Source organism: Crocuta crocuta, unplaced genomic scaffold, assembly GCF_008692635.1.
Source record: "Crocuta crocuta isolate KB4526 unplaced genomic scaffold, BGI_CrCroc_1.0 scaffold28, whole genome shotgun sequence".
Classification (NCBI taxonomy): domain Eukaryota; kingdom Metazoa; phylum Chordata; class Mammalia; order Carnivora; family Hyaenidae; genus Crocuta; species Crocuta crocuta.
Genome location: NW_027533256.1, coordinates 2,497,714 through 2,517,280, shown reverse-complemented (window position 1 = coordinate 2,517,280; position 19,567 = coordinate 2,497,714). Strand labels below are relative to the sequence as shown.

Sequence of the window (19,567 nt, the reverse complement as noted above, 5' to 3'; positions counted from 1 at the left end):
GCCCCTGATGCAGTACTAAGTGTGCTCTGGAAGTGTAATGTCCTGTGTCAGGTGCGGGGTATTGTTATTACCTGGGCATCCCGGCTGAGGGGCGCCTGGGTGGCTCAGTCAGTTAAGCATCCAACAACTTCGGCTCAGGTTACGATCTCATGGTGTTTGAGTTCGAACACCACATCGGGCTCTCTGCTGTCAGCTCAGAACCCACTCTGGATCCTCTGTGTCCTGCTCTATCTACGCCTCCCTCACTTGCATGTGCACAGAATTTCTCTCTCTCTCTCTCTCAAAAATAAATATTAAAAAAAAAATTTTTTTTAAATGCAGAAAACACTTAGCTAACTTCCTTTTTTAAAAAGAAGTTTTATTTCCTTTAAATAATTTTATTTACTTTATTAAAAAATTTTTTTAATGTTTATTTATTTTTAAGACAGAGAGAGACAGAGCATGAGCTGGGGAGGGGCAGAGAGAGAGGGAGACACAGAATCCAAAACAGGCTCCAGGCTCTGAGCTATCAGCACAGAGAGAGATCATGACCTGAGCCAAAGTTGGACACTTAACCGAGCCACCCAGGTGCCCCTAATTTTATTTACTTTAAATTAATTTCTTTTTTAAGTAAGTTCTATTCCCTAGACAGGGCTTGAACTCACAACCAAAAGTTCAAGAGTTGCAGGCTCTGACGGCTGAGCCAGCCGGGCGCCCCTTACTTAGCTAACTTCTGATCATTTCCTTCTACCATTTCCTGCCTCAGGGGTGAGGCCTCTGGTATCTTCCAGGTGCCCACGGGTACACAAGAGCCACTCTGAATCACTAATCCTCTGCTATCAACAGCGTCATTTTTATAGCCAGGAAATGGACATCAGCTGTTCTCAGTGACAGGCCCAACATCAAATGCAAGGGAGTTTGAAATCGGAACCTGGCTGTGGGGGCTTTGGTTTCAAGGCTCATGCCAGTTCAGAACTGAATGGTCAGACCCACCCCCGGCCGACAGGAATGCATTTTGTCAGACCGGCCCTGAAACACAGTGATAAGAGTGGAACACAGTGATAAGAGTAGCTCGCATTTCTTAGACCTGCCACAGGTCACATGATGTGCTTCGTAGCGGCTGTCTCGTTCAAGGCTCCCGAACTCCTAGGGGGAACTACAATTATCCCCGTCTTGGGGATGATGGAGCTGGAGTCCAGGAGGGTGAGGAATCTGTTCAAGGTCACAGTTAGCAAGGGGAAGAGCTGGGCTGGACTCCAGCCTGAAGAGGAACCGTGTTCCTGCCCCAGCGCAAGGGGCCACCTCGGGACTGTGACCCTGATGGAGAAAGGACAGCTGTGTGGAACGGCTGTGACCCCAGAGCCCTGTTCTCAAGTGCCTTCCTACGCTACCTCTGCCGTGAGGCTGGGTGAAGGAAGTACCCGTCAGGGGGCTGAGCTCCAGAGAGGTTGGGGATGGGGGTCCTCACCGACGCGTCAGAGTCACAGGGTGACAAATACCAAGGTGGGGAGGCCCTGTGTTTCCTCAGATACTGGTGTTTGCACTCCCCCTCCCTTCCATTTACTGAGCAGCAGGTGTGCTGGAGGCTGAGGAGATATGGATGGGGCACCACACAAGGTCAAGGTCCAGCCTGCCGTCGGGAGCTTACAATAGTCTGGGGGCGACTCTTACAAACAAGCGGAAGCTGAAGAGAGCAAGTACGAAGCCCGCAGGCAAGATGCCCATGCATGGCAGAGGCCAGGGGTCTGAGCAGGGAGGTCCCCGAGCATCCATCCCCCAGGGGGCCCGTACCGAGATGTCGTGGTACAGTGACTTGCCGTACAGCCGCTTATACTCCATTCTGATGTCCAGGAGGTCGACCTCACTGCGAGACACCATGATGCGAATCAGGGTCCGGTCCTTTGTCCCCGCTCCCTGGAGAGAGTCCACCAAGGGCGTGAGCAGTGGGCCTCCTTGCCGTCCCACGCCCGCCCGTGGGCCCTCTGTCCTCTTAGCCGAGGGGTGGCTCTCCTCGGGCCCCGGTCATGAGCGGGACTGAGACTCCCCCGCCCCGCCCCCTGCATGTGGGAGGCACGTACCCTCATGGCCTTGTTGAGCCTTTCAGCGAAGAAGGCTGGGGTGTTCTTGAGACACTTCACTACAAGAGAGAAACAGCGTAACTCAATGTGCAGGAAACGCTCAGTCCAAGGGACCTCGGATGGGAGGCCTGTCACCGCCTCCACCTTCCTCTCCCCATTTCTCCTCCAGGCTCAATCATCTGTGATCTCGGCTCTGGGTCGTTGGGACAGAATCATGCAGGGCCTGGGAACCAATCTCAGCCTCCTTCCTGGCAACCCATGTGGCAAAAGGAGCCGTGCAGGGAAGAAACACGGCTGGTGCCAGGGAACCGCGTTCTGCAAGGGGCTGGGACTTTCACCGAGAAAGGACGGCTGAGTGGAACAAATGTCTCCTTAGAGACCTCAGGCCGTGATCCCTACACCATGAAGGACACGCACAGGAGGGCGGGCCCATCCCACCAGACAGCTCCAAGAAAAGCACAGCCAAGGACGGGCAGACCGCTACGTCCCCACGGGGTTCGGGGAGGTGGCGAGGGCCACGCGGCCGGGGCCCAAGCCCTGACGGTGGCCAGACGTGAGCCCACCGGGCCCTGCCGTGGACCGCACAGCCCTGCGCCGTTCTGGGAGCTCAGCCAGCTTTCCTTAGCGAGGGCCTGTTTTGCTGTTGCAAGTAAAAATCTTTCCACGTGTTTCCATCACAAACATCTGACAACTGCCTGCAGGGATGTATTTTTAGAGGGAACTTGGCAGGATATGAGTCATCTTCCTCCGGGAGAGGGGCTGGCGGCGCTCCCACGGGTGCCCGCACCGCAGCTCCCTTCCCTGGAGCTGCGCCTGAGACACAAACACGACAAACACGTAGGCCTCCAGGACCGCGGGAGGGGCAGCTGGGCAGGCAGCGCCGGGCAGGGAGGTGCTGGGCAGTCCCGTCCCCCCCCACCCCATGGTAGGCCCAGGATTTAGCAATCTTGGATCACGTGGTTCACTAGCTGCCACCCCTGAAGGAGAGAGCGGTGAGCACACTGAAAGCTGCCAATGCGGCCCAGCGACCCCAGGACACTGACCCACGGCCAGCATGCCCTGCTCCAGGTCCCCAGACATCTCCCGGCAGATGCTCTTCTCAATGTCTCGACCCGTCATCCGCTGGTACTCGTTGAAAACTAGCGGAAAGAGAGAAGGGACAAGTTACGAGCTGAATTCTGTCCCCCTCAAACCCACAATGGTGGAGTCCTAACCCTCAGGTGTACATTCAGTACACCTCAGAATGTAACCGTATTGACAATGCAGACTTTAAAGAAGCGATTAAGTTAGATGACGCCCTTTACCGGGGCACCTGGGTGGCTCGGTCGGTGAAGCATCCAACTCTTGGTTTCAGCTCAGGTCGTGATCTTTTGATATGGGAGTTTGAGCGCTATGTGGGCCTCTGTGCTGTCAGCAGGGAGCCTGCTTGGGGCTCTCTCTCTCTCTCTCTCTCTCTCTCAAAAATAAACACTTTAAAAAAAAGAAAAAACTGAGGCCCTTAGTGTGGGCCCTAATCCGATCTGACTGGTGTCCTATTAAGAAGAGATTTGGACACACGAGGAAACGCCAGGGCCCGCCCCTCCCCTCTGCCCGCAGCACCCCACAAGGACCCCCCGATCGTGCCAACCCAGCTCTCGTTAGGCAGACGTGTGCCCCCAACCCCCGCCTGCTCATGTGATCCCCTCACCAGACTGCCAAGTCATACCTCACATCCCCACCCAGGACCTCTCCATACACACACACACACACACACACACACACACACACACACACACACCAGAAGGTTCGCTCTCTTCCCAAATCCCTTCCCTCCGTCCACACCCACAATCCTCCTCCAGTATCTGTGTGTCTGTCCTGTCTGCCATCGGACCGTGCACTAAGTCCTATCCAGCCCCCATAGCCTGTGCCAGGACAAGCCAGGCACGGGAGCAGGACCCCAGGTTCCTAGAGAGGCAGGCGGCACAGAAGGGACCTGAGTCCTAACCCCAGCTCTGAGCCTGGATATAAACCCCGCTTGCCCTGCCCAGGTCCCACTTTCTCCCACTGCCCCCCACACCTCGGTCACTCGCATCTCTGGTTGTGATTTCTGCTGCAGCTGGATTGGTCTTCACTACTTCCTATTTTCTTCAGATCAGCTCCTCTTTTCCTCCCAAGTAATCATAGTTTTGAAACTGTGGGTTCGATGCACTACTTACATACTCTGCGCTCACTGAAATACACGAAGACCCAGATGGAAATACGTTCCCTCGTGCTCCGCGACAGTGCAGCGGAGGGGTCGAGAAGTGCTCTGGGGCCAGGGCCCAAGTTCAGACCTGAGCTCTGCCACGTGACCAGCTGGGGGGCCTAACTTCCTGGCGGCCCCGCCCCGCCCCTCCTGAACGCAGTGCAGCCTCAGTGCCCGCACAGAATGGGTGCCTGGGTTTCCCCTTGGGCCCCCACCGTGTTGCGAAGCGTGGCTGTCATTCTCCATCCTCACCACCTCGCATGCTTGCCTTTCCGACACGGCTGGTCTCCGGACTCCCCTTCCCCGGGTGTACCTTCACGGTCTTCTGTGACAGCCACGGCCCTGCCCTCCACTGGTTTCCCCCCAGAACCCCTCCCGGGGGAACCTCTTGCAGTCCCAAAGCCTCAAGCACCGATGACACACGCAGAGCTCCCAAGCTTCCAGCCCTAGCCTAGACTTCTGGCCTCTTTTCCTGACCTCCAGAATCTAAACCCAATTGTCCCCCTGGAATCTCTAGACTGAGGCACCTGACTTCTTTCCCTCCGAAAGCCTGCTCCGTCCACAGCTTCCTGATCGCAGCGGAGAGGCGGGCACTCCACTCCTCCTCGGGCCCAGCCGGGAGACAGGCTCCCCCCATCCTCCAACGTTGGCTCCGCTCACATCCCCCTGCATCCAAGCATCAGCCCGCAGGCCCAGTATCTGCCCCTCCCCTTCCCTGCGCCTGCCACCCGGTCCAGGCCACCAGCCTCCCAGCTGCCTTCGTGCTCTGGCACTGAGCCCTCCACCCTGGACAACACAACAGCCAATGAACAGGCAAAATCTAAGTTAAACCACATCCCTTCTCCACCCCGAGTCCTCCAATGCCTTCTGGTTTTATTCAGGATGAAAACCCAAGTCCATGCAACTGTCCCCAGGGCCTCCCATCACTCTGACCTCGCCTCCTCCGGCTCTCACTCACGCCTCCTGCCCCGGGCCTCAAAGACCCCCTTTGCTGGGAGCCGCCCTGCTCAGGGCCTTTGCACTTGAAACTCTGTCATATTTCTATTCCTTTTTAATTTTTAAGCAAGTTTTATTTATTTATTTTTAGAGAGAGTGAGCGCACGAGTGGGGAAAAGGCAGAAAGAGAGAGAGAGAGAGAGAGAGAGAGAGAATTTCAAGTAGGCTCCACACTGTCAGCACAAGAGCCTGAGACGGGGCTTGAACCCACCAACTGAACCGTGAGATCATGACCCGAGCCGAAATTAAGAGTCAGTCGCTCAAGCGACGGAGCCACCCAGGTGCCCCGACTCTGTCATGCTTTTAACTCGAATGTCATGACCTCAGCAAGGACCACCTCAAGCACCATCACCGACCCCTGTACCATTCTCTATCCCCGTTTCCAACTTTATAGTTTGCCTCTAAAGGGTTTGCCATCTGGCAGGGACTTTATTTAATTTTTGTTTACTGTTGGTGTGTGAGCCTGAGGACAGCAGACATCCCATGATGCTGTTCCCTCCTGCTTCTCCACATCTCCTCCCCGACCCGGCACACGGCAGGAGCCTGGCTTATCAATTCTGAGTCAAGAAGTAAATAAAGGTTACTATTGTACAATGTGTGATTAATTGTTTTAAAAAATATTTTTTTAAATGTTTTGATTTATTTCTGAGAGAGAGAGAGAGACAGCGTGAGCAGGGGAGGGTCAGAGAGGGAGACACAGATTCTGAAGACAGGCTCCAGGCTCTGAGCTGTCAGCACAGAGTCCGACGCGGGGCTTGAACCCACGAACCGTGAGATCATGACCTGAGTCGAAGTTGGGCACTTAACCGACTGAGCTACCCATGTGCCCCCAATTGTTATGCTTATGTTTTTATGCCATGCACCGGAAAGCACTGGAACACGTGCTCCTGAAGGCTGTCTGAACTCTACTTTCCACGTTCTGGTGTAGAAAGACACCAGCCATCAGGAGACTGCCATTCCTCTCACCTCTTCCTTTGCTTTCCTCCAGAGCCAGATGCACACATTAACTGAGGAAACCCACCAAGAAGATGTTTTAAGTCACCACCAGGGGGCACCTTTATGGTGGAGGAAAGCCTCACGCGGAGTGGGACCGCCCAGTGTTTCTGCAAGCTGTCTCCTCCTTGTCACCCTGTCTGACCTCATCTATCTGGCCCCAGGGAGGCCTGGGACCGCCTTACCTGCCACCAGGTGGGCCCGGCTCCGAGAGCACAGAATTGCGTTGAACTTGGACTCATCTGTCCCCAGGCGGTTCTCCCCAGCGGCATACAGCTCCTGGACAGATGGGAAGATAGGCAGTCAGTGCCGGCCTCACCCCAGAGAGCAGGCCCAGGCCACCTATGACAGCCTTGCAGGCCCAGAGGGAAAAGAAATGGGAGCAGTGCCCTGGCTGTGCTCCCTTCACCACGTGGAACTAGACACCATTCACACATCCTCTGGCTGGCAACGCAGGGGATTCTGAGGCAGGGTGGTGGGCAGGGAGGGGTGCAGGACGGGACACCCTGGACTAGCAGAACCAAGGCCGATGGGGGCCAGGACGGGCAAGGAGTAGCTTTAACCCAAGCAAGGGAGTAGCCGCACCGGGCAAAGCAGAACAAGGGCTTGGCTACCAACTTGCTACAGGACTCCAGGCAGGCCACTGGCCCGCTCAGGGCCTCACTCCCTCATCTTTAAAATGTGAAGGTCAGGTTAGATCCAGGGTCACAAACTTGAAAGCCCAAAAGGGTTAACTGGGTACTTCACTTTTTTTTTTAAATGATAGTCTTTTTTTTTTTTTAATTTTTTAATGTTTATTTATTTTTGAAAGACAGAGAGAGACAGCATGAGTAGGGGAGGGGCATAGAGGGAGACACAGAATCTGAAGCAGGCTCCGGGCTCTGAGCTAGCTGTCAGCACAGATCCTGATGTGGGGCTCGAGCCCACGAAGATCATATGAGATCATGACCCGAGTCGAAGTCAGACGCTCAACGGATTAAGCCATCCAGGTGCCCCTAGCTGGGAACCTTAAATGAGGAAAACGGGCTGGCTGTCAGGCCAGGGGGTGGTGGGGACTGAGGCCAACCATGGGGAGGGGCGATTGCTTCCCAGCACCTGCTGTGCACCCCTAATAGGGAAACCAGGCTCACAGTGGCCAGAAATCCAGATTTCTATGTAAAATTTCCCAGTCTTTATAAGCAGCTTCCCTATCTATAAGGGGGAACATGTGAAACAATAAATATTATGACAGCTGATAGCCTCTAACCGTGGATGTGGGATTGCACGTGATAGGAGCTTTCCCTGTGTTTCACTGTGTCTACCATGATGTTTGCAAACGGGCAGAATCTGCAGTTGCCTGTTAAATCCTTTAAAGTTGGAGCCCAAAACACTTGCCAACTTGCAACCCCAGCACCAGATGGCCTGAAGGTGCCCTCGAGGCCCCAGTAGTGTCTCATGGATCTAAAGGCACCGAGAGGCAGGGGAGGGGGGCAGCCACCAGGGGCGCGGAGATCCCATGGGTCAAGGCGAGGCAGAAGCAGGTCCACAACTAAGAAGACAGAGAAGTAGCCACAAAACCAAGAAACTGAGGCAACTTCTGCCTCAGCGAGAGAATGGACTGCCTAGGAAGCAGGAAAACGGGAATAGGAAAATTTCCATGGGGACAAGAGCCAGAGCCTGGGAGCTTGCGGGGGGGCCCAGCCCTGAGTCCAGAAATGGGAACAGCTGTCCCAAGCCCAGGGAATGTTAGGGCAGACCCTGCAGGAGGGCATCTGCTGTTCCCTGGGGACAGGGAACAAGCCAGGAGTCTAGGCCCTTATCTGGTCTCTGCCTCCAGGTTTCCCTGGGCACAAGGCTCAAATGTTTTGAGACTCAGTTTCCTCATCTGGAAGGAAACGGACCAGAGCATAAGAGCAGCTGTCCCCTCCACGAGGTCCCCTTCAATCTGACCGACAGCAGAGTGATGAAAGGGGAGCGAGGCGAAGCCAGCTCTCTCTCTCCCACCAGAACTGCTATGGTGTGAGCTCCTTGGTGGGAAACGCAGACTCCTCTAGAGAGGAGCCCAATGCCTGGACAAAGAGGAACAGCCAGAGGCCTTCGCCTTTTGTCCACAATCGTACCAGGCTGGGGACAAGGGCAGGATTCTAAGGCTGCACAACTAACATGACAGCAGGCTCCTGGGCTCAGACCTTCAAAAGCATTGTGAGGCAAGTGTGAAGTCTGCCCGTTTGCAAACAATGATATATGCAGCCAAAGGCAGGAAGAGGACCAGGTCACATGACATCCTGCACCCATAACTAATCTACCAACTCTGGCAATACTTATCTCATACGTTGGCTCAGAGGGATCAGAAACAGGGGGAGGTGGAGGAGGGATAAAGATAGACAGACGGCTGGGAGCCCGGACATGCTCAAGGTCACATGGCCGATAAGCAGCAGAGCCCATCTGAGACTCACTCTGCCCATCCCAGAGCTCCTCCCTCGGGCAGCAGGAAAGTGGGGGGCAGGGCGCCTGGGTGCCTCAGTCACTTAAGCACCTGGCTCTTGGTTTCCGCCAGGTTGTCATCTCACGGTTCATGCTGAGTGCGGAGCCTGCTTGGGATCCTCTCTCTCTCTCTCTCTCTCTCTCTCTGCCCCTCCTGTGTGCTCCCTCTCTCTCAAAATAAATACATGTGAAAACATAAAGAAAGAAAGTAGAGGTACACCCCGACGCCGGAAGCCCAGGAGGGGCCCCTGGCCAGCACACCCACCTGGGCGTCCCTCTGGACGAGTGACATGTCCACGTTGGTGCTTTCGTCCCGGTTTCCCTGAAAGGAAGCAGGACGTGTGGTCAAGGCTCCTGCCTGCAGCTGCGTGCCTCCTCCGCCCTCCCTCCCCCCCCTTCCTCACTGCTCACAGGTCCGCCCCACTCTGCTCTGAGCCTCCGAGTTGGGTAGTAGGAAGGGTACCTGAGACAGAGAGATGAGGAGCCGTTGGAAGTGCCCTGACGTGTCGCTTCGGATGGCCTCCTCCAGGGTCTTCTTGAATTCTGAAAGGGAGACACAGAGGAGGCCCACCTGCAGCCACAGCCAACAGCAGGCCCTCGTGGCAGAAGGGCGCGGGCGCGAGGAGAGAGGTGGTCCACACAGCCCTCCGGGGACACAGGGCCGTGACCTCCAGGCCCACCTGGCCTGGCCCACACCACACCCGAGGAGTTCTCCCCCTCACCCCTCCCTGACCCCAGTCACCTGCCCCGTGAACAGCAGGCAGGGGTGGGTCTTGGATCGGAGCCCCCTGTGGAGGGGGTGGCAGAAGACGAGGTGATAAGGAGGCCAGGGAAGTTGAGGAGGCCGTGGGAAAGGGCGCGGCCGGGGCCCAGAGAGCATGGGTGCATGCGGTGGGGGGGCACCAGACTAACCTGTTTTGTAGGCTCTGCTGAGTTCCCGGATGTGCTCATTGTTGCGGGAGGCGAAGATCTCGATCAGACAGGCCTCGTCGGTGCCAGCCCCCTGCAGCAGCAGAGAACACAAACCACAGGCCTGTCACAGCTCCCTCGCCAGCATCCCGGGAACGAGCCAGGGCCATAGGCCCTGCAGCACAGATCCCAGCAGCAGCAGCCGCTGCCCCAGCCACACCCACCCCGCTTGGCGGTGGAGGCCCCAGGCCCAGAAAAGTACGGCAGGATGATGGCAACATGGTGACGGAAACAGATCACAGGAAGGGACACCCCACCGTGCCACCAGGAAACTGAGCACCAGAGAGGTGTAGTGACTTGTCCGAGGCCACACGGTTCATGGTGGGTTGAGGTGTAGACCCAGACCTGTGTCATTCCAAGTTCGGCCCACAAATGAGACAAGAAACAACCGAAAAATGGGTATAACGCAAGAGCAGGGGTGTAGACAAATGGGGGTCCTAGACCAGATGTGGATCATCTAAAGACCGCTAGAAGAGGCCAAGAGAGAGGACCAACCACGTCAGGGACGGGGAGGAAGCCGAGGACACGGTCAGCATCATGGCTGCTAGGTTGCCTTGAACCTTGGTCTTAGCTGTGTGACCACAGGCACCTTAACCTCTCTGTGCCTCAGGTTCCTTGTGCATCAAATGGGAACAACACTAACACCTGCCTCCTGAAAAGTCATGAGGATTAAATGAGATACGCAGGAAAAGCACTTAGAACACGCCAGTCATGTAGGAAGCACCACACAGGACTAGCGATTTTCACGATTACACTATTACATTACTCAGAGCTTACAAAGAGCTTCTGTTAGCTACCTCGCCCAGTGCTCACCGCACGCCACAAGAAAGAGCGTCCGCCTTCCCATTTTACAGATGCTCATGGACACATAGCTTGTCAAGGACAGATGACCCCAACCTGTGCTGTTTCCTATAGTCAACAACCACCTCCACCTCATGCAGCTGGCTGGGGGGCAGGGGCCAGCCAGAGGTCTGGGGTGCCATCCCCAACCGCCTCTGGACCTGTCCCCAGGAGAGGGCACATCTGAGGACTTCAGCAGGGTCCTCTCTCCCCTCCAGGCTCCATCCTGAATCCTCTGCCTCTCCTCTTGGGGGCAGGAAAAGCCACTGTGCCCCTCAGGCCCCCTGAAAAATGATGGACTCCTTCTGGAGCACCTGTTCAGTTCACGAGGGTTTCCTCCTTCTGTGGGAGCTGCCCCCTCCCCGTCCACAGGATGCCTGCTGTGGCTCCCGGGAGCCACAGGGCTATACAGAAAGTATAGGACCCTCGCCTTGGTCACACATGACTAGACCGGGGGCAGATATTAACCCCAACTAGGCCAGTCAGAAGCTGCATCCATGTGGAATTTGGACCGAGGGACAGCTCGTCTCTTCTGTGGCTGAATCTCTTGTCACCATGCTTTTCAGACAGAGACCAAGATGCTCTCCGATGATGAATGACCCCTTTGCTGCCTCCTGGAGAAGTCACCAGAACTCGGACTCCAGTCCGAGAAGGCCCAGGAGCCACACTCACAACAGCAGCTAACGAACGGGTTAAAGCACACCATGCAGGCCAGACCTTTCCCTGGCCTGTGCATCCTTGCATGCAAACGGAAACACACACGAACGCACACGTGTACACACCTTGATGGCATCCTTTATCTCATAGACATCAAAGAGGACTGGGGTCTTCATCAGAGCCAAGATTGTCTTCTCGAAGTTTCCTGACAGTTCGGATTTCAGATCTTTGATCAGATCCTGGTCGAATATTCAAACAGACAGACCAATTTTGAGAACCCACAGGAGGTGACTAATAGGGACAATGTGCCAGGTCTGGGGACCAGCAGCATCTGCCTCACAGAAGCCAGATCTCAGCCAGCCCGGACCTGCTGAGCTGGGGCCTGCATCTGAGCCAGCTTCCCCGGGGACCCGGGCACATTCAAGCTGCAGAAACACAGGGCTAGGACATCATCCTGTTCAAGTCAGCCCGTGTTTGCCTCAGATTCAAAAGCCCAGAAGTTCAAAACATGTCCCATTGCATTTGTTCAGAACAGAAAGCCTTTTCCTTCAAAGCTCTTCCGTGAGCTACACCTCCTGGAGCGGTCGTGAAGAGGGCAGGGACTCGCAGCCTGGGTCCCCTGGAGGGAAAACTGGCCAGGCGGGAGGGGGTGAAAGGGCGATGCCTTGTCCGTAGTCTCTGGGAGTCACAGCAGAGCCAGGACTGGAGCCCAGATCTCTAGGCGCCTCTCATCAAACCGCAGTGCCCCCTGGCCTTTGGGATCTCCCCCTCAGAGTATCCTTCCGCTCTAGAAAATGCCATGAGCCGAGAGGCCACTACTGGGTGGGCAGCAGGAAACGACCCAATGGGCCTTACTGCCCATCCAGGAGATCTAGACTCGCTTGGCACCAAGGAAAAGCAAGGGTGAGCGGGACTGTGCCGGAGGACGTGCCTCAGCCTGGCGGAGAGCGGCCTCCCTCTGCCCGCAGTCCCCCTCACCTTCCCGTAAGCGGTCTTGAAGGACAGGAGGATCTGCTGCCGCTGCCTGTTGGAGCGACTCCCCAGGCAGTCGATGATGGCCTGCTCATCGGTCCCTGGGGGAAGACGAGGTAGGTGTGGGCAGGGCTGCGGCCGTGGGGGCCACCCTGGCCCGGGCCCTCGAATTCTCATGGACGTGCCAACCGCACCCCCATGTCCACCTCCTCTCCCCTCGCCCCTGGGACTGGGTTCCCTGTCCCCGGATGCCCTACATGCGGCCTGGTGAGCCAGGGGGCCATTAGGATGTGAGCCACCGCGGGTTTCTCACCAAAGCCTTTCATAGCCTTCCGCAGAACCTCAGCATCTCGCAAGGGGTCAAAGCCAGGAGCGTCTGTGATGGTGCCTCGGTTTCCATACTGCTCGGACAGACAGACTTGGGTAAGATGTCATGTCTCCCGCATGCAAGACTTCCCCAGCCCAGACTCTGGAGGTGATCTTACCGCCCCATGTTGGGGTACCTGAAGGAGCCTGCAATCAATAACTGAGTGGGCCTACTGGGATCATAACGTGTCCTCGTGTTCTGGTCCCAAGGCTTCTGCCTGGCTCCCGTGGCTAGGGGCCCAGCTCTGAGCCCTGTTGCTGAAAATCTGCCCCCTGCCCAGGGCCTTCAGGATTGGGCCTGGGTTCCCGGCGAAAGGGGAGGCCCTGGGAGCAGCGGCCACTGGCCTCTTCTTGATGCCTCACTGCACAGCGCATGTGAGCACATATTAGGCTCCTCTGAACAGGGTCTGGGCAGTGCACATGGCACCTCTGTGCAAATGAGAGAAAGGTGCTCTTCCCCCAGTAATGTGGGTGCCCAGCCTTCGCAACGGAACGCCCACTGGTTTCCGGGGTCTGTGACCTGCCTGCCCGCCGGACTTCACACTAACAGCTGCGCTCCCCGGCACACAAACCTCCCTGCCTAAATGGTCTCCTGGTGGACCAAGCTCCGTGGCCAGTTCAACACCGGTTTTAGCAGAGTTAAGGAGAGAAGCTCTGAGAGGGGATGAGGGGGATGGCACAGGGAGGAGGGAGAGCAGGGTGGGGATAGGGGACTGTGGGGGCAGGGAAGACAGAGACCCTCAGTCCAAAAATAGTAGTCCAGCACGATGCTTGGCTGGTTTGGCCCCGTAACCAAGACAATGAATTCTAGGCACTGCAAACATGAGATGCTCTCCAAAATGAGCCCAGAGTGGCCCCGAAGGAACCGCCAACACCCTTCCCCAGCCAAGGGCAGCTTTGAGAATCCTCTAAGTCCAGCCCGAGAGGCACCTCAGGGGGCTAAAGACTAAGCGCTGTTGGGCACAAAGCCTTGAGGCCAGTGGCCTGGGCATTTTGTACAAAACACAGAGCCCGGGCAGTAAATGACAAAGGAGGAATGACGAGAACATGGGACGTTCAGACCCAGCTCAGGCGTGGAGAATCTAGCCAAACGGGGAGAAAGAAACAGGCCAGCTCCCTCAGGTCTTTCCAGAGCACAAGCCAAGNGGTGGTGGTAGTTTGAGAGAATGCGACACCCTGTTAAAGCAAGATGTTATGGATGGAGGACCGAGCCCTTATCTGGCCCCCACCCCCTGCCTGGCCTTGCTGGCAGAGGCCACGAAGCCACATGTGTTGGGCCTTTGGGGCCCAGCCCTGGGCAAAGGGCGGTGCAGGGCGGGCACTCACCTGGGCCGGAGGCACGGCAGGGGTGACGGTCCCGGACGCCAGGTATCCTGGGTAGCTTGGCACCGGCTGCTGCTGCCCGGGAGGCGGCATTGGCGGCTGCCCGGGGTAGGTCATTGGCGGCTGTCCGGGGTAGGACCCTGGGGGCTGCTGTCCAGGGGGTGGCATGGGCTGGCCTGGCACAGGGGCCCCCGGGTATGGCGGATATGAAGGCATCCCGGAGGGTGGGTTTCCTCCAGGGGGCGGATACATCCCATATGGAGGAACAGGCTGCTGGGCTGAAGGGGGCTGCCCAAAACCCCCAGGGGGCATGGGAGGGTAACCCCCCCCCGGGGCCCCAGGGTACAGGTTTGGCACGTTGGCTCCTCCAAATGTCCCGGACATGTTGGATGCCTGAAAGTCCACAAAGGGAGGCTAAGATCAACGGCCCTCCCTGATGAGCACGGCCACACCCGTCCATCTATCCTTCTCTGCCCAGAGCTCATAGTTCAAGCACCAGCGATTTCTCAGTGAGGCCCAGCCTGACCACCCAACTGTCCCCCATCCACCCTCCCTGCACCCCTGACCCTTCATCTGACTTGTGCCCAGGGCACCCCTGTTTGCTCCAACACCACAGTTTACTTATGGCGACTGTCTTCCCAGTAGACACGGACTATGGGGCTGACATTTCTGTTTGTTGTATTCACATATCCATAGCATCTAGAACAAGCCTGGCACAAGTGAGACTGCGTGCTGGCTGCACGGTTTACACTGTGCGAGCAGTTGTTTTTAGATTATAAACTGAATTCTTTTACAAGCCAAGTAACAATAAAAGTAGCATGTCTCCGGGCCCCTGGAAGGCTCAGCCAGTTAAGCATCAGACTCTTGACTTTGGCTCAGGTCATGATCTCAATATCATGGGCCCCAAGTCAGGCTCTGTGCTGACAGTGCAGAGCCTGCTTGGGATTCTCGCCCTGTGCCTCTCCCCCACTCTTTCTCAAAATAAATAAACTTAAAAAAAAAAAAGGTGCTCAATACATATTCTATGAAGGTACCAGCCCTACCCAGTTCAGAGCTGACAGGGACTTGAGAGCCCGGCAGCACAACGCCATTTCCCTTCCCCTCATTTTACAGATGGTAAATCAAGATGCACAGGGACACTGAACCGGAGAGAGGCCTCATGGAAACCCTTCGTCCTCAGTGCAGCTGCATACTCAGTGCCTGCCCACAGGTAGGTGCACACACAGACCCCTCTGAAGCCAGCAGGTCTTTGTCCCTCTGGCCATGCAGGTGTGGCCCCAGGGGCAGCCCCAGAGGACAGCTGGACTCACCATTCCCGAGAGGTAGTCCTGGTTGAACTGCCCTGCGTAGTTGGCCATGTTATCCAGCCCGATGGGGGGCATGTTGGGCGGGGGGTAGCCAGCACCTCCCCAGGCACCGCCACCTGAAAGCAACACTAAGCCCTTTAGCACCCTGCCGGCACCCCAACGGGGAAAGGCAAAGCATCAAGCTCTCAGGGGTCGGGGGGAGGCCAAAGCAGGGCCTCGGGGACAGCACAACAGACCCTATGGAAAACACTGAGGCAAGAAAGTTGAACCTGGTCCCACTGCCAGAGGAGGAGAAGAGAGGGACCCCCACCTCCTTCCGAGGAAGGTGGGGTTCAGCAAACACTCCCAGGACCTCCATAGGAGGGCCAAGGGCAGACTGCCCTCCTGGGCTCACCATCATGGAATAGGAATACAGACATAAAACAGGTCTTTGGGGACACTGTGTAGAGCCCAGAGAGCCCGGAGAACTCGCAATGAGGCAACAGCATGGCAGGGAGGGGTACAGGTCCTGCCGCCTGGGTTACCTGCGATCACAAGTCCATGAAGGGCAGGGAGAGCAGGATGGGAGGGTGGAGGGAGACAGGGCTGGGTCACAGAAAACACAGACACCCATCCCTACAAGGCGGGGGCGAGGGGGGGGGCAGCTGGGGAACAGCAGTACAAAGCCCCAGCTCTGAACCCAGAGGGACTGGGTGTGTACCCTGGGGCGAGGGACTCAGCCCCTCTAGTCCAGCTTCCTCGGCTGAGAAGTGGGGATAACAATCCGTTTGTCTCACTGCTGTGAGCAGGACTGAGGCCTACCGCCCGTGAGGGGCTCCCAGGCTGCGGCAGGCGCTGGGACAAGGGGTGTGGCAGCCAGCAGCACGGTGCGGGCCGAGGGCGCTACACGCGGTCCTGACCGGGGCTCCGGGACAGAGGACAGGTGCCGCCGGGAATCACCTCCGGCCCCCTCCCTGCTGCTCAGCATGGCGGAGGCGGCAAGGGTAGAACACAAGGGCAGGGTCCCTACTGGGAGAGGCCCACGAGGCCCACCGGGCATCCCGGGGCCGGGAAACGCCCCCCGTCGACTCCGTACGCCACATGACGGCAGCCAAGCTGCCTCCCTGCTCCAGGCCTCTTCGCCTCCTGCTGAATGGCCTGCAGGGGCCACGGGCGCTCAGACTCCAGGACTTCAGCTCTGGGGAAATGCATGTGCCTGGTGGTCTTGTGGGGCAACGGGCAGTGCGGCTCAGGCGACCTCAGGATGACCAGCCTGGCCTGGTCCCCTCTGCCCCCGCATCCCAGGGAACCTCGTTTCCTCCCCGGCTGTGGGGGCCCAGTCTCATCTCAGGAACTAGGAGGGGGCGGGCCCAGAGTAGCTGCCTTCTGAGTGTGAAGAGACATGTGTGGCCCCGCAGCTCTCAGTCCCAGCGTCGGGCCGCTGCGGCACGACCATCTGACCCTTGTGCCGCCCTCCTCTTCCTCCCTTGGTGGGGGGGGAGGGGGGACGGGGGGGGGACCCTGCTGCTGCACAACAGCAGGCTTGAGCACAGGGCAGGAGAAGTGACAAGGGGCCACGGTCACCTAACAGTGCTTGGGAGGACACGGTGCCAGAGGCTTTACCCGGCTGCCTCATTGGTATCTGCAACAGCCCAGTGGAGGGGAGATAGTGGAAACCATTTGCCAAGGAGAAAACAGAGTCTCTGAGAAAAGAAGGTGTTTGCCTGCTTCTATCAGCTACTAAAGCAAGAAACTGGGTCCAGGCCTCGTCCCGGCTTTCCGGAAGTGCTTCAAGTCCGTAGGCCCTGGGTCCAGGATTTTCTCCAGCCCCTCCCCACCTGGCTGAGACCTTGGGGTAGTGAGGAGATGACTGGAAAGCCCCATTCCTCCCTCGCTCTTCACTCCTGGGCGTAGGACGGACAGGGCATTCCCTTCCCCACCAGCCCGGAGCCTCTTACCTGGTGCGGCCGGCGGGTAGCCGCCTCCGGGCGGGGGATAACCTGGGTAGCTCATGGTTCGATCTGAAAGGGAAGAGGAAACCGTGCTCAGGCTCTGTGGGGAGCTGCCACCAGCCTTCTCAACAATAGCGACAGCCACAAGTCGGGGCCACTGCAGGAGAGGGTACCTCGGGCAGGACCCAGGCCGGCCCAGGTCACCTTCTCCTTGCTGGGCCACCAGCGAGAACAGGGAAGCAGGGGCAGACCCGTGACTGTGCCCGTGCCCACGGCGACAGGCTTCACCACACACCAGTGGCCGCGTTTCCTGGCAAAAGCCCCTCCCCACCCCTCACTCCCACTTTGGCTGACACAGGATGCTGAAAGTGGGGAGCAGTTCTCCGACCTCAAAGGCGAGCACACACTGCTGCGTTCTCAGGGGGGTCTGGGCCTATTTGTCTTTATTTTCCAGTGCCTTCGTCACCACCCAGCCAGAGCGCCTGTCCCGAGCCCAACCGACAGACCCCGCGCTACCCACAGGACCCCGAAGTGCATCTGCCCCAAGCTACACTCTTCATTCTCCAACCTCGGGTTCCTCCGGCACAGGCGTGTGGCACGGAGTCCTCATTCCTAGAAACAAGAGACCTTAGGATGCCCCATCTGACCCCGGGTCTGGAGGGAGGGAGAGTGAGGCACCTGGGCGCTCAGGAAGGGTAAGTTTCTTGAGGATCAGGAGCAGGGAAGGAGAACGGCCTGGAACCCGGGCCTCGCGCCTGCTGGTGCCTGGTGGGACACCTGCTTTCACACAGTCCCTCTGTATAATCCCTCTGCCGTGCCGCACGCCACTTACACTGCCCAGGAGGGCCACAGACCAGCTGGGACCTGAGCCACTCGACTGTCATGCAGCCTACTCACTCCTGCTCATCAGCGACTGCCACAGTTTGCAGTGGCCCCTGGCGACAGGTGAGAGTGGTGGGACACCAACTGCTGACCCCAGGGCACGGGCGTCTCCCTGTATGTGGGGCCCCAGCCTCGTTCTCAAACTGCAGCGTGTGCATCAGGACCCCCGGGGGGCTTTTAAACCCGGTGCTGGGCTCCACTGCAGAACCAGAATCTGCATTTCTAACTAACTCCAGGGTGACGCTGCTGGCGCGGGGACCCCACTCTGAGAACCACTGCTCTACATGCCATCGTTCACCTACAAGATTCGAGTTTCCCTTCAAAGCTGCTTTGGAGGTCTGTGCATATTGTTGGCAAGGAGGCTGACAGGCCTCCTTAAGGAGCCACTGGTCCCACAGGCCCCACAGGAATAATGGATACAGGATGTGTCACCAGAGGCGACTATACACAGGGTGGCAGGAGGTCAGATGAGGGCCTAGTGACCTTGGAGAGAGCTAGAATTCACCACCGGCAGAGTGAGCCAAAGATCCTTCCCCTTGCACACCATGGTGAGGTTGAGGGTCCCGGGGGCGCTGCCCTCGGTCTGACTCCCGCCCCTGGGGCTGGCTGAGCTGTCAGCACAGAGCCCTCCCAGGGCCCGCCCCTTCTGCCGGAATCCTCAGACCCTACTGCTGAGGAGACCCTGGAGATCTGAATGATGGATGGGCCAGGAACCTTCTGATGGGAAGAGGAAGCGCCTGCAGAGGTCGGTGTGAGCTGCAGTTGTGTCCCAGATGCCCTTATGTCTGGAAATCACCATTAAGCAGATGTTTTGGGCATCAGAGACCCCTCCACACCCTTCTCGTCTCCTCCCAGAAGACTGAGGCCAAAAAGCCCCATCCATAGCCAGGAAGGGGGGAAAACACACAAACCACAAACAACCAAAAGCTGGAGACTACCCTGTTTCCATACATCAAAATTAATTTCAGCTAGAGATTTCAACATAAGAGGTGGCCCCGGGCCCCAAAGACATAAAATTAAAGTTCTGCACAATAAGAAACAAATAAGGAAAATAATGGAAAGACAAGAGAAATGAAAAATTTAAGAAAACTGTTTAGCGATTAAAAAAAAAACCCAATAACCACTAGAGGAACGGAAATGACGTGAACAGCAACTCTAGAAAAGCAACTGAAGGCTCTCGCACACACTAATACATGAGGAGAGTTGCCAATTACAAGCACAGGGATGTCAGAATGTAACACGCCACCGTCTGACCTAGAAACTCACCTTCTAGAATTCGATTACCCAGGCACACTTACACCTGTGTGAAACGACACAGATGTGGATCTCACTGGGGCCATTCTGCTATAACAAACCCCTAAATAACCATCTGTAACGGGCTGGTTAAGTGAATCAGGACAAACCCATACAGTAAATATGCTGTAGCTATTTTTAGAATTAGCCAGTCTCATATACGGGGACAGGCAATGATCACCATTATTAATCAAGGTGTAAATGGCGTGTATACTAAGCTAACATCTTTTTTTTTTTAAAAAAAAATGTAAACATACAAACTTGGTGATGTATATGTACACACACACACACACA

The 19,567-nt window shown here is 56.9% G+C and overlaps 1 protein-coding gene across 1 annotated transcript in view; it reads right to left on the bottom strand.

Moving 5' to 3' along the window:
* Positions 1-19,567, bottom strand: part of ANXA11 (annexin A11) — a 43,575-nt gene that overhangs the window by 1,158 nt on the left and 22,850 nt on the right. The window contains exons 2-14 of the mRNA XM_077746377.1: positions 17,105-17,167; positions 15,171-15,283; positions 13,864-14,253; positions 12,485-12,572; positions 12,178-12,272; positions 11,325-11,438; positions 9,646-9,736; positions 9,197-9,276; positions 8,999-9,055; positions 6,456-6,549; positions 3,101-3,196; positions 2,058-2,116; positions 1,771-1,893 (exon numbers count right to left, since the gene is read on the bottom strand). Of these exons, the coding sequence (XP_077602503.1) occupies positions 1,771-1,893; positions 2,058-2,116; positions 3,101-3,196; positions 6,456-6,549; positions 8,999-9,055; positions 9,197-9,276; positions 9,646-9,736; positions 11,325-11,438; positions 12,178-12,272; positions 12,485-12,572; positions 13,864-14,253; positions 15,171-15,283; positions 17,105-17,159 (1,455 nt within the window). The 5' untranslated portion in view covers positions 17,160-17,167. The remainder of the gene's footprint in view (positions 1-1,770; positions 1,894-2,057; positions 2,117-3,100; positions 3,197-6,455; positions 6,550-8,998; positions 9,056-9,196; positions 9,277-9,645; positions 9,737-11,324; positions 11,439-12,177; positions 12,273-12,484; positions 12,573-13,863; positions 14,254-15,170; positions 15,284-17,104; positions 17,168-19,567) is intronic.